The 12,979-nt window shown below is 49.4% G+C and overlaps 2 protein-coding genes across 2 annotated transcripts; one reads left to right on the forward strand and one right to left on the reverse strand.

The window, feature by feature from the left end:
- Positions 1-28: 28 nt before the first annotated feature.
- LOC308131359 (trace amine-associated receptor 8b-like) lies at positions 29-3,611 on the forward strand (the record flags this gene model as incomplete). The annotated part of the gene is made up of 5 exons (XM_080498087.1): positions 29-169; positions 1,645-1,755; positions 2,132-2,196; positions 2,539-2,652; positions 2,807-3,611. 5 exons carry the CDS (start codon positions 29-31, stop codon positions 3,609-3,611), a joined length of 1,236 nt encoding a protein of 411 aa, XP_080354213.1.
- Positions 3,612-6,979: 3,368 nt separating this feature from the next.
- On the reverse strand, positions 6,980-12,143 carry LOC308131360 (trace amine-associated receptor 13c-like; the record flags this gene model as incomplete). Its single annotated transcript, XM_080498088.1, has 3 exons — positions 6,980-7,729; positions 10,517-11,324; positions 11,962-12,143. 3 exons carry the CDS (start codon positions 12,141-12,143, stop codon positions 6,980-6,982), a joined length of 1,740 nt encoding a protein of 579 aa, XP_080354214.1.
- Between the last annotated feature and the right edge of the window lie 836 nt (positions 12,144-12,979).

The raw sequence follows: 12,979 nt of genomic DNA on the forward strand, positions 1-12,979 counted from the left end.
CTCTGTGGAGGAACCCTTTATGTCCTTTATGTCCCGGCCCTCGTCCCTGCAGGTGGAGCAGCGGCGCCGGGACCGGCCTGTGTGGCCGAACCCCTCCCCTACTCCCCGGGCCCCTGGGACTCCAAGCAGAGGCTACGTCAGCAGTGGCGTTCCTCCATGTCGACACGCGGTGGGGCAAGATTTGATTTCAGGTGGAGCGACGTCACTGAATTCCAAAGTAAAGTGTTGCACCACCTTTAGCCACTTTGCAACGACACACTGATCTGTAACAAAGGAGAGAACCGTAAAACATTGATTAAAAATAAGTATTATTCAACCGGGAGCAGCTGTTTGTCAGAGAGCAGCTCAACCATTGGTTGGAGAGAGGGCGTTAACGTGTTGCTCTCCTCACACTGGGTTCCTTCAGTTTCAAACTCGTAAATAATCTATTTTATTCACTTTGTTTCTCACTGCTTGCTCGCTTTAGCTGCTAGCAAGCTACACGAATGCAATACACACTGCATGGTGAGAGAGGGGCGAGCGACACTAATGTAATACACACTGCATGGCGAGAGAGGGGCGAGCGACACTAATGCAATACACACTGCATGGTGAGAGAGGGGCGAGTGACACTAATGTAATACACACTGCATGGCGAGAGAGGGGCGAGTGACACTAATGCAATACACACTGCATGGTGAGAGAGGGGCGAGTGACACTAATGCAATACACACTGCATGGTGAGAGAGGGGCGAGCGACACTAATGCAATACACACTGCATGGTGAGAGAGGGGCGAGCGACACTAATGCAATACACACTGCAAATGGTAACTGGTGAATGGTAACTGGAAAATAGTAAATAGTAAATAGTAAATGGTAAATAGTAAATAGTAAATAATAAATAGTAAATGGTAAATGTTAAATAGTAAATGGTAAATGGTAAATGGTAAATAGTAAATCAGCCCACTGATTCCTGGACCTTGTTCTCCACAATCTGCTGGTATTGAGAGGAATCCATGCGCCCCTCAACTTTTTTTGTTTTTGTAGTGAACTTTTTATTTGTAGAACACCGGGGTAGAACCGTTTCACTTGTAGAGTTTGACAGTGTCCTTGGACCCATCCTCATTGTCTGTCATTAAATAACATGAACAGAGAAAGAACAGAAACCAACAATGAAGAAGAGTCCAAGTGTCTCCGTCCAGGTCCTGCAGGGAGCCAGGATCTTTACTAAGCTGGACTTGCGCAATGCTTACCACCTGGTCCGGATTAGGCAAGGGGACGAGTGGAAAACGGCGTTTAACACACCTTCTGGCCACTACGAGTATCTGGTGATGCCTTTCGGGTTATGCAATGCCCCTGCAGTGTTCCAAGGTCTAGTCAATGACGTGCTGAGAGACGCATTGAATACGTTTCTGTTCGTTTACCTCGATGACATTTTGATTTTTTCTTCGGATCTTGCCAGTCATGTCAAGCACGTTCGTTATGTTTTGGAGCGTCTTCTGAGCAACAACTTGTTTGTCAAAGCCGAGAAATAATTATTACGATTTTTGGGGTTTGCTAACTTCTACCGGCGGTTTATCAGGGGACTCAGCCCCATCGCAGCGCCACTACATACCTTGACTTCCCCCAAGGTCCCGTTTTCTTGGGGTCCCTCGGCTGATCAGGTGTTTTCTGAGCTCAGGGCCAGGTTCACCTCGTCTCCCGTGCTTAGAGTCGCGGACCTGGGTCGGCAGTTTGTGGTGGAGGTGGACCCGAGCCAGCGCACTCACACCGGAGTTTGGGGATATTTTCTGAATGGAAATATTTGCTGTGAGCTCTGGAGCGTCTCCATGGCAACAGATGCTGATCTCCTTTGATCTTATCCATCTTAGCCTTTCCCATCCACTTTGCATGAGACTATTTTTTTTCGCTGTTTTCTGGGATTTAATCAGAAACGATTCACCATTAATGTCCCAAAATGTGATTGCGTGGTCCTTGGATGATGATCCCTTAAGATTTTATACCAATGGGGTGAGGAGTTTAATGCTAATTAAATACATACATACATACAAGATAACCAAATAAAGAAAGAAATGTGGCCAGAAACATTATCCCTTCCTGGACTGTGGCCTTGTCATGGCAGAAGGCCTTGTATGGTCTCATGGCCTTCAGAGCTTGACTATTGCTTACGCAGTGCAGGAGAGCGCCGAGCCAGGTGGCTTTGCCAACCCTGCAAGGCAAAGTGGCTCTTTTTTTTTTTGTTTTCTTGAAGACTATTGTTTTCGGGAGATTTTACTATTGAGGACATTTTACATTTTAGAAGCTTTGTAGTGCAGAAAAGATTTAATTCATCCATCTGATTTCTTGGCAGGAGCTGTTTAGTAGAGAGAGAGACAGAGAGAGAGCCATCCTTTGAGACGAGGGTGGGGGGGGGGTGAGGGAGGGGGGTGAGGGAGGGGGGGTGGTTGCAGGGTTTATCAGGGAGAGTCGGAGGACTCAGCAGCTCTCCTCTCACTGAGGATGGACGCTGCAGAGCCAGATGAACTCTGCTTCCCTCAACTCCTCAACTCTTCGTGCAGAAAGCCTCCAGCTCTTCAGTCCACCACCATGTTGCTTCACGTCCTGCTGTCCTTCGTCTCCGTCCTCACTGCTGCTCTCAACATGCTGGTCATCGTCTCCATCTCACACTTCAGGCACATCACACTTCACTTGTTATCACACTTAAAGTCATGTTGTTCATGTCCATGTGTTTCTGTCCTGTTCCTTCATGATGGTGGTGATGTGAGGAGTAACGTTGTCCTCCTCCTCCTCCTCCTCCTCCTCCTGCTCCTCCTCCTCCTCCTGCAGGCAGCTCCAGAGCCCCACCAACCTCCTGATTCTCTCCCTGGCAGTGTCAGACTTCCTGGTGGGCCTCCTGCTGATGCCGGCTGATATCATTGCCGCCCAGACCTGCTGGTTCCTGGGCGACGCTGCATGTGCTCTGTACTACATCGTAGGGTTCATCATCTCCTTGTCTTCCGTCATCAACATTGTGCTCATATCCATGGACCGCTACTTGGCCATCTGTGACCCCCTGCACTACCCCAGCAGAGTGACTGTGGACAGAACTAAAGTGTGTGTCTGTCTCTGCTGGGTCTGCTCCTGCGTCTACAACACCACCCTCATCCTCACCAGCTTCCTCCAGCAGCCTGAGTCACACAGCTCCTGCCAAGGTGAGTGTGTGGTGGTCCTCAACAACCTCACCATCATCGTGGACTTTGTCTGTACCTTCAGTGCCTCCATCACGGTCATCGTCATCCTGTACCTCCGGGTGTTTGTGGTGGTGGTGTCTCAGGCCCGGGCCTTGCGCTCTCACATGGCGGCACAGCGCCGCTCCTCCCCCATCAACAAGTCTGAGCTGAAAGCAGCAAAGACTCTGGGTGTAGTCGTGGTGGTGTTTCTGATCTGCCTGTGTCCGTATTTCGCTCCGTCCTTCGTGGGTGGGGGTGTGGAGGAGAACACCTCGTCCTTTTCATTCTGGCTGGGGTACCTGAACTCGTGTCTGAACCCTCTGATGTATGCCATGTTTTACCCCTGGTTCAGGAAATCCATCAAGCTCATTGTGACCCTGCAGATCCTGAAGCCAAACTCCTGCCATGCTAAGATCATGTAGACGTGGATCAATGAGGGACTTTAATAAACTAGAAGACAGAAAAGTACTTTTTTTTTTTTTTTAATTCATCCTGTTTTATTTCTCTGTGTTCGTGTTTTCAAACCTTTAGGATTGAAGCGTCACACTTCAGGCCTTTGACTGAATCATCAGACTTTAGATCGTCTCCACCTGCAGCAGGAAGCAACAGCTAGAGACCAATGTCTTTAATGATCCATCTGGATAAAGTCTTTCTGTGAATCAGAGCTGTGACGTTCTGCTCTGCAGTTTATCGTCTCACGTTTCTCCCACCGTGAGCTCCGGCCCCCCCGCCAAGCCCCCCCCCCCCCACCACCGAGAGCCTCATCACACCACATGTGTTCCTGCAGACTGTTAGATTCTGAAGCAGAACTGCTCTTCTGAGGAGGAAGTGTTCTGGTCGACACTGTGGCGCCGCCGCGGCTTGAACCGTGGCGCCGCCGCAGCTTGAACCGTGGCGCCGCCGCAGCTTGAACCGTGGCGCCGCCGCAGCTTGAACCGTGGCGCCGCCGCAGCTTGAACTGAGGCGCCGCCGCAGCTTGAACAGTTTCAATCTTTGATTTGTCAGTTTTTCACTGTAAAAGACGTATATTCAGCTGTAATTCTGCTCGTTGCTTCAATAAACGGAACCACTCTCTTGTTACTCCCTCTTTATCTTTGTGGCCAGTTCATCTTTCTTATTTCACACACGCTTTGCCATTTTTGAATTATTTTGTGGATTTACAGTCGTGCAAATTCCAGACAGTGAAAAATATAAATCAAGGATTCCCTTTAAATATAAATGTTTAAACGGAGTCGTCGTGTGATCTAAACGCTACGACTCACCAGCGAAAGAGACGTCTGGCACTTTGTGTAAATTTGCAAACATTTATAAAATTAATCATGCCCTGTTAATGTAAATGTTTAAAGTCAGTATATATATATATATATATATATATATATATATATATATATATATATATATATATATATATGTAGAGAGAGAGAGAGAGAGAGAGCTTCATTATTCCTCCTCAGGGGGAAACACAAACTTTCTGTGATATAAAAGCTGCAAACACCTGTTTTAATGCATAAAGAAAATCAACACATCAAATGTTACCGCACTTATCTAATTAGGAGGGCTTCACACCCCCCATGAATGTTTGGGGCCCAGTGGGGGGGGGGGACCTCTCACTGCAAATCACTGGTTCATGTAAGCAGAGAAAAGGAAAAAACAATGTTTTCCACTGTGCTTCACAGTTTGCATCCACAACAACACACAAATATTTATCATGAACCATTTTGGTGTTTGGGTGTAGAACACATACAGAATTAAGAATTCAGTTTTACAATAGTTCATAAAGAAGAAAAAATAAAGGGACATAAAGAAGAAAAGCACTGGCAACAGGACAATCTACTTGTAAAAAAGGCAAAACCCATAAAACCGGCTTGTATTTTGTACAAAGGAACAACAAGAGAAAAATGAGGGGAAATAAGGTGAGGGGCTTTAGGGGGGACTTAAAGATGGGTGAGGCACATAGGGGAGGTAGTTTGAAAGGGGAAAAAAGATTAGGGTCAAGGGTTAGGGTTAGGTTGGAGTTAGGTTAGGGTGGGGTGGTGGGGTTATTATTAAGGTTAGGGTTAGGTTGGGGTGGGGGGTTGGGGTTGGGGTTAGGGCTAGGGTTATTTTGGGGTGGGGGGGTTGGGGTTAAGGTTAGGTTGGGGGGGTTAGGGTTAGGGTTGGGTTAGGGTGGGGTGGGAGGTTAAGGTTAAGGCTAGGGTTAGGTTGGGGTGGGGGGTTGGGGTTGGGGTTAGGGCTAGGGTTATTTTGGGGTGGGGGGGTTGGGGTTAAGGTTAGGTTGGGGGGGTTAGGGTTAGGGTTGGGGTTAGGGTTAGGGTGGGGTGGGAGGTTAAGGTTAAGGTTAGGGTTAGGGTGGGGTGGGGGGTTAGGGATGAGGTTAGGGTTAGGGTGGGGTGGGGGGGTTAATGTTAGGGTTAGGGTTAGGGTGGGGGGTTAGGGATAAGGTTAGGGTGGGGTGGGGTGGGGGGGGTTAATGTTAGGGTTAGGGTTAGGGTGGGGTGGGGGGTTAAGGTTAAGGTTAGGATTAGGGTGGGAGGTTAGGGATAAGGTTAGGGTGGGGTAGGGGGTTAGGGTTAGGGTGGGGTGGGGGTTAGGGTTGGGGTTGGGTGGGGTGGGAGGTTAAGGTTAAGGTTAGGGTTAGGGTGGGGGGTTAGGGATAAGGTTAGGGTTAGGGTGGGGTGGGGGGTTAGGGATGAGGTTAGGGATAGGGTTAGGGTGGGGTGGGGGTTAAGGTTAAGGGTAGGGTTAGGGTGGGGGGTTAGGGACAAGGTTAGGGTGGGTGGGGTGGGGGGGTTAATGTTAGGGTTAGGGTTAGGGTGGGGGGTTAGGGATAAGGTTAGGGATAGGGTTAGGGTGGGGTGGGGGTTAAGGTTAAGGGTAGGGTTAGGGTGGGGGGTTAGGGACAAGGTTAGGGTGGGTGGGGTGGGGGGGTTAATGTTAGGGTTAGGGTGGGGTGGGGGGTTAGGGATGAGGTTAGGGATAGGGTTAGGGTGGGGTGGGGGTTAAGGTTAAGGGTAGGGTTAGGGTGGGGGGTTAGGGATAAGGTTAGGGTTAGGGTGGGGTGGGGGGTTAGGGATGAGGTTAGGGATAGGGTTAGGGTGGGGTGGGGGTTAAGGATAAGGTTAGGGTTAGGGTGGGGTGGGGGTTAGGGATGAGGCTAGGGATAGGGTGGGTTGGGGGGTTAGGTTTGGGGTTGGGTGGGGGGTTAGGGTTAGGGTTATGGGTTAGAGTTAGGGTTAGGGTTAAGGTTAAGGTTAGGGTTAGGGTGGGGTAGGGGGGTTAAGATTAAGGTTAGGGCTAGGTTGAGTGGGGTGGTGGGTTAGGGTAAAGGTTAGGGTTAGGTTAGGGTTGGAGGGTTGGGGTTAAGGTTAGGCTGGGATGGGGGTTAGGGTTGGGGTTGGGTGGGGGGTTAGGGTTAGGGTTGGGTGGGGGGTTAGGGTTAGGATTAGGGGTTAGGGTTATGGTTAAGGTTAAGGTTGAGGTTAAGGTTAGGGTGGGGTAGGGGGGTTAAGGTTAGGGTTAGGGTGGGGTGGGGGGTTAAGGTTAAGGTTAGGGTTAGGGTGTGGTGGGGGGGTTAAGGTTAGGGTTAGGGAGGGGGGGTTGGGGCTAGGTTAGGACTTGTAGAAATCCATCAAACTGTTCTGGTTTGGCTGAATTTCTCTGGAGCAAATTATTTTTATCGTCTGCAAATCTTTAAAGAATCAAAGCGACGTGGACGCAACGTCACCTTTTCGACGACACACGACAGTTTCTGGGGGACACCGGGCTTGTTGGACGGAGACGGTTCGGTGTCTCAGGGCGTCTCCAGCACGTTGGTCTCACTGGAACCGGGTCTGAGAATCTGCAGGGTCACGATCATTTTGATGCATCTCCTGAACCAGGGGTAGAAGAAGGCGTAGATCAAAGGGTTGAAGCAGGAGTTGAGGTAGTAGAGGCAGATGACGAAGGCGGCGGACGACGCGCTGACGACGGCGTCCTCCGCCGACAGTGTGACGCAGTAGTAGGGACAGAGGCAGATCAGGAACACCACCACCACCACGCCCAGAGTCCCAGCCGCCTTCATCTCCGACTTCTTCACCGTCACCTTGACCGACTCCTGACCCGCCGCCGCCACTGCCGCCACACGTGGCCGTACGGCGCGGGCCTGAGCCGCCGCCGCCGCAAACACTCGGACGTACAGAACCACGATGACGACGACGGGGCCGACGAAGGTCAGGAAGAAGTTGGCGACGCCGGCGACGTAGTCGATGACGACCACACACTCCCCCCGGCAGGAGCCCCAGCGTCCCGGACGCCGGACGTCGTCCCGGAGCATCAGACCGTGGCACAGCGTAGAACCCGCCCAGCACAGAGAACCCAGGACGGCGGTCCGGCCGGGCGTCACCCGCGCCGGGTAGCGCAGCGGGTCGCAGATGGCCACGTAGCGGTCGACGGAGATCAGCACCACGGTGCCCACCGAGGACGAGGTGATGACGTAGTCCAGCAGGACTGTGTGGCCGAACCCCTCCCCTACTCCCCGGGCCCCTGGGACTCCAAGCAGAGGCTACGTCAGCAGTGGCGTTCCTCCATGTCGACACGCGGTGGGGCAAGATTTGATTTCAGGTGGAGCGACGTCACTGAATTCCAAAGTAAAGTGTTGCACCACCTTTAGCCACTTTGCAACGACACACTGATCTGTAACAAAGGAGAGAACCGTAAAACATTGATTAAAAATAAGTATTATTCAACCGGGAGCAGCTGTTTGTCAGAGAGCAGCTCAACCATTGGTTGGAGAGAGGGCGTTAACGTGTTGCTCTCCTCACACTGGGTTCCTTCAGTTTCAAACTCGTAAATAATCTATTTTATTCACTTTGTTTCTCACTGCTTGCTCGCTTTAGCTGCTAGCAAGCTACACGAATGCAATACACACTGCATGGTGAGAGAGGGGCGAGCGACACTAATGCAATACACACTGCATGGCGAGAGAGGGGCGAGCGACACTAATGCAATACACACTGCATGGTGAGAGAGGGGCGAGTGACACTAATGTAATACACACTGCATGGTGAGAGAGGGGCGAGCGACACTAATGCAATACACACTGCATGGTGAGAGAGGGGCGAGCGACACTAATGCAATACACACTGCATGGTGAGAGAGGGGCGAGCGACACTAATGCAATACACACTGCAAATGGTAACTGGTAAATGGTAAATAGCAAATGGTGAATAGTAAATGATAAATGGTAAATGGTAAATGGTAAATAGTAAATGGTAAATGGTAAATGGAAAATGGTGAATAGTAAATAGTAAATGGTAAATGATAAATGGTAAATAGTAAATGGTAAATGGTAAATGGTGAATAGTAAATGGTAAATGGTAAATGGTAAATGGTAAATAGCAAATGGTAAATGGTAAATGGTAAATGGTAAATAGCAAATGGTAAATGGTAACATAGCTTTACTCTTTATTTTAAAAAAAATTCTGAAGACCCTAAACGAAATCTCTCTCAGTACGATTCGCCTCAGTTTTTTTCAATTAATTTTTTTTTGAATTAATCAGATGTCAATAACCTGCATGATGTTTTATAATGAATGAATCAGTGAATTTCTGAGAATCAACTGTCTGTTTCCTCTTTGGTGTGTTTGATATGCTCTTCAAAGAAAAAACCCAAATGTCATTAAATAGAATAGAAGGATTTATTGTCTCTGTAGAAGTAGAATAAAATTATTAAACAACTCTTGTGGTGCAGAATACAAGTAGAAAATACAAACTCTATAAATACAAACAATAAAAGCTCTAAATATATTTACAAGGGAGGCAATAAAACTACAAATAGAGTTGGCAGTAAAACCAACATGACAGCAAACAAACAGCAGGTATAAATATATATAGTATATATTGCACCGTCTGGCTGAACACTGAAGAAATGTATCTGATAAATATATATTCAGGCTGTGGATCAGGATTGTTCGTCAGGAGTCGTAAAGCTTCAGATCTTAGTTTGACTCTCCTGACGACGTGTCGTTTCAGTAGTAATGCTAAAGTACCGATGTTGAGCACTAGCGCCCCCATGCTTCGCTGGTGAGTACGGGAATTGCATGCAGGCCCTCAACTTTTATTGAAGTCAGATTAACCCTGAAGTGTAAATGTTACATTAAAACCAGCTTCATTTCACACATGATCAAAATACAAACAACGGAAACATCAGTATCCTCTGAAACAGCCGAGATACTCGTGCTGGACCCGAGTATCCCAATATCTGGTCGTCATTGGGAGATTAATTTTGAGATGTACCATATTGTAGGTACAGTGGAATGAAAAAGTTTGGCCCCCCTGTAAACTTTCATGATTTTCCTTTATAAATCATTGGTTGTTTGGATAAAAAATTCCAGTTCAATATTTCTTATAGGAGACAAACAGTGAGATTTGAGAAGTGAAATAAAGTTTATATGATTTGCAGAAAGTGTGCAAGAATTATTTAAACAAAATTAGGCACGTGTAGGGACTGAAGCCTTCAATAATAGAAACAATCTACGATCCCATCCTGCCCTCTGTCTATCTGACATGTTCCTTGGTCCTGAACTAGAACTGTGCCTGTGGTCTTCCACTTCCTCACAATGTTCCTCACAGTGGAACCTGAGAGCTTTCTAGAACCTTCCCCTCAACCAGGATGTTGAACAATCATTGTTTTCATCATGTCACACTTGTTGTGAGGCTCCATGTTGCCTTGCTCATGATTGGCCTCACCTGTGTATGGAGGTCAAGGGTCACTGAGGTTACCAGACCAATCTGGAGTTCTAATAATTAGTGCTAAAGGTATTAAAATCAATAAGATAATATAAGGGTGCCTACATTTATGCATGTGCCTAATTTTGTTTATATAATTCTTGCACACTTTCTGTAAATCATATAAACTTTATTTCACTTCTCAAATCTCACTGTGTTTGTCTCCTATAAGAAATATTGAACTGGAAGTTTTGGTCCAAACAACCAATGATTTATAAAGGAAAATCATGAACATTTACAGGGATGCCCAAACTTTTTCCTTCCCCTGTACGTCGTCTGCTTGAGCGTCTTTACTTCTCCAGATTCTCTGCTTGTATGTAGAATATTGTCGGTGTAAACGTGTGTTGAAATATACAGAAGATATGGAACATTATTGTTTTATACCGTCTTTCTATTGGCTCAGTTATGAATTCAAATTAAGTCGGTCCTCCAGGTTGACCTCCTGACCTTTGGCGTTTAGAGCGTCCCTACATCAGAGGTTTTACCTTCTGCATGTTCTACCGTGTTCCTGTGAAGACGGGTGTGGGGTTCGCCTCCCCGGCTCTCCGGTCCCTCTACAGGACGTTGGCGTCGCGGGAGCCGGACTGCAGGACCTGCAGGGACACGATGAGCTTGACGGACTTCCTGAACCAGGGGTAGAACAGAGCGTAGATCAAAGGGTTGAGGCAGGAGTTGAGGTAGAACAGACACATGACGAAGGCCACGGACGAGGCGCTGAGCACCGAGTCGCCGCCGGAGAGCGTCACGCAGAAGTACGGACAGACGCAGAGCAGGAACACCAGGACGACCACGCCCACGGTCTTGAACGCTTTGAGTTCCGACTTCCTCGCCGGGAACTTCAGCGAGTCCCGGTTGGGCGCGGCGGCGGCGTGAGAGCGTACGGCCCGGGCCTGAGCCACCGCCACCGCGAACACGCGCAGGTACAGGACGACCACGACGGCGACCGGGCCAACGAAGGACACCAGGACGTCCACCACGCCGTCGGCGTGCCCGACCGCCACCACGCACTCGCCGGCGCAGGAGGCGTGGCGGCCGGGCTCCCGCAGGTCGTCCCTCAGCAGCAGGCACTGGAACGCCGCGCTCAGCGACCAGCACAGGCACACGCACGCCGTCGCCCGGCCCTCCGTCACCCTGGCGGCGTAGCGCAGCGGGTCGCACACTGCCACGTAGCGGTCGACGGAGATCAGCACCATGGTGCCGACGGACGAGCAGGTGATGACGTAGTCCAGCAGGAAGTAGAGGCTGCACGCCACGTCGCCGAACAGCCAGCAGCCGTCGATCAGCAGGATCTGGAAGGACATGAGGACGCCCACCAGGAAGTCGGAGACGGCGAGGGACAGGAGCAGGAGGTTGGCGGGCGTCTGCAGCTTCCTGTGGGCCAGAGAGCGAGAAGCTTAGCGACACGAGTCTCAGGACATCGTCTGCACTCGTTCTGGAAAGAAGAAGAAGAAACTCTATTTATGTAGCACCTTTCACAGATAAAATCACAAGGTGCTTCACAGAGGCATAAAAATAATGAAATAGTAAATGGTAAATGGTAAATGGTCTAGATTTATATAGCGCCTTCTAACCACACTGAGTGCAGTCCCAGAGCGCTTTACATATCAGTCATTCACCCATTCACGCTCACATTCACACACCAATGGGACAGACACAGTAAAATAGTACAGACACAGTAAAGTAGTACGGACGGAATAAAGATAGAACCAATCAGCCATGTCAACTAAAAGCTTGTCTGAACAGATGTTTCCAGCTGCTTCTTAAAAGAATCCACAGATCAGCTCCACCCTCTGGCTTTGAAGTGGGTCCGTGGAACAGTGAGGAGGTTCTGGCCCGAGAACCTCAGGGAGCGACTGGAGGAGTACCAGGGGCACAACAAGTCAGACACATATTTAGGAGCCTGAACTCGCAATGCTCTAAAAGTCAGAACTAAAGTCTTGAAATCAATTCGAAACTTGAAAAGAGAGAGAGAGAGAGAGAGAGCGAGAGAGAGAGAGAGAGAGAGTACTTGAAGTGTGAGATGGAGACGATGACCAGCAGGTTGAGGACGACGGTGAGCAGTGAGACGAGGGACAGCGTGACGTAGATGAGCGTGGACAGCGAGCGGGGACGCAGCGTCCTCCTGCAGGAGGCGTTGAGGAGGTGCGGGAAGCAGAGCTGCATCTCCTCCGTCACCTCCCAGGGTTCCATGGTCGGCCTGAGGAGGAGGAGGCGCCGTCCCTCCTCCTTTATTTCCTTTCTCCTCCGTCGCTCCTCCCATCAGACACACCCACTCTGTCCTTTTCTCTGGACTCTCGCCTGATTGGACGTCCGACCACATCGGTTCATTTCACTGCTGATTGTCTAGATCAGTGGTTCCCAAGTTATTATTAACAGAACACTGATACCGATACCAGCATCAGTATTGGTCCGATACCAGTATCGGGCCGATACTCCACAGAGTCCTGGTCCTCATGGAAGCTCCCTGATATAACCCGGCGAGTATCAAGTGCAAACACACTACAAAGCAGAAATGTAGTTCTCACCGGAAACCTGGAAACTGCATGGAAAGATTATTTGGGGGGGGGGGGGGGGGGGGGGGGGGGGGGGGGGGGGGGGTCTTCCCCGGACAGAGCTTTACCTCAGCTTTAAAATGACGTATTACTTGTGTTGCTACGTGGATTAGCACGCAAGCGACCAATGTTTTTGTGGATTTTCTTGCATGGAATCTATACGTTTAGCACATTAATCCCCCCCAACCGCACCCCCCCCCCCCCCCCCCCCCCCCCCCCCCCCCCATTTCATTGTAAATGTAACTCCTACTCTGGCATTCAGGTGGATCAAGTTCCGGTCAGGAAACACTGGCAATTTTCTGTCAGCATTTTCTGTCAACGTAATGTTTTAAGATGGGAGGTTTTTAATGTGTTTCACGATTTAAGCAGAGCAGAAACAGATGAACAGATGTTTATTTAAATTGCAAGACGTGGATCAGAGACTCCGGAGTGCAGAGCTCAGGGTTGAGACGAGTGAAGCCGGTGACTCGGGTG

The sequence above is a fragment of the Blennius ocellaris genome (assembly GCF_963422515.1).
Source record: "Blennius ocellaris genome assembly, chromosome: 6".
Classification (NCBI taxonomy): domain Eukaryota; kingdom Metazoa; phylum Chordata; class Actinopteri; order Blenniiformes; family Blenniidae; genus Blennius; species Blennius ocellaris.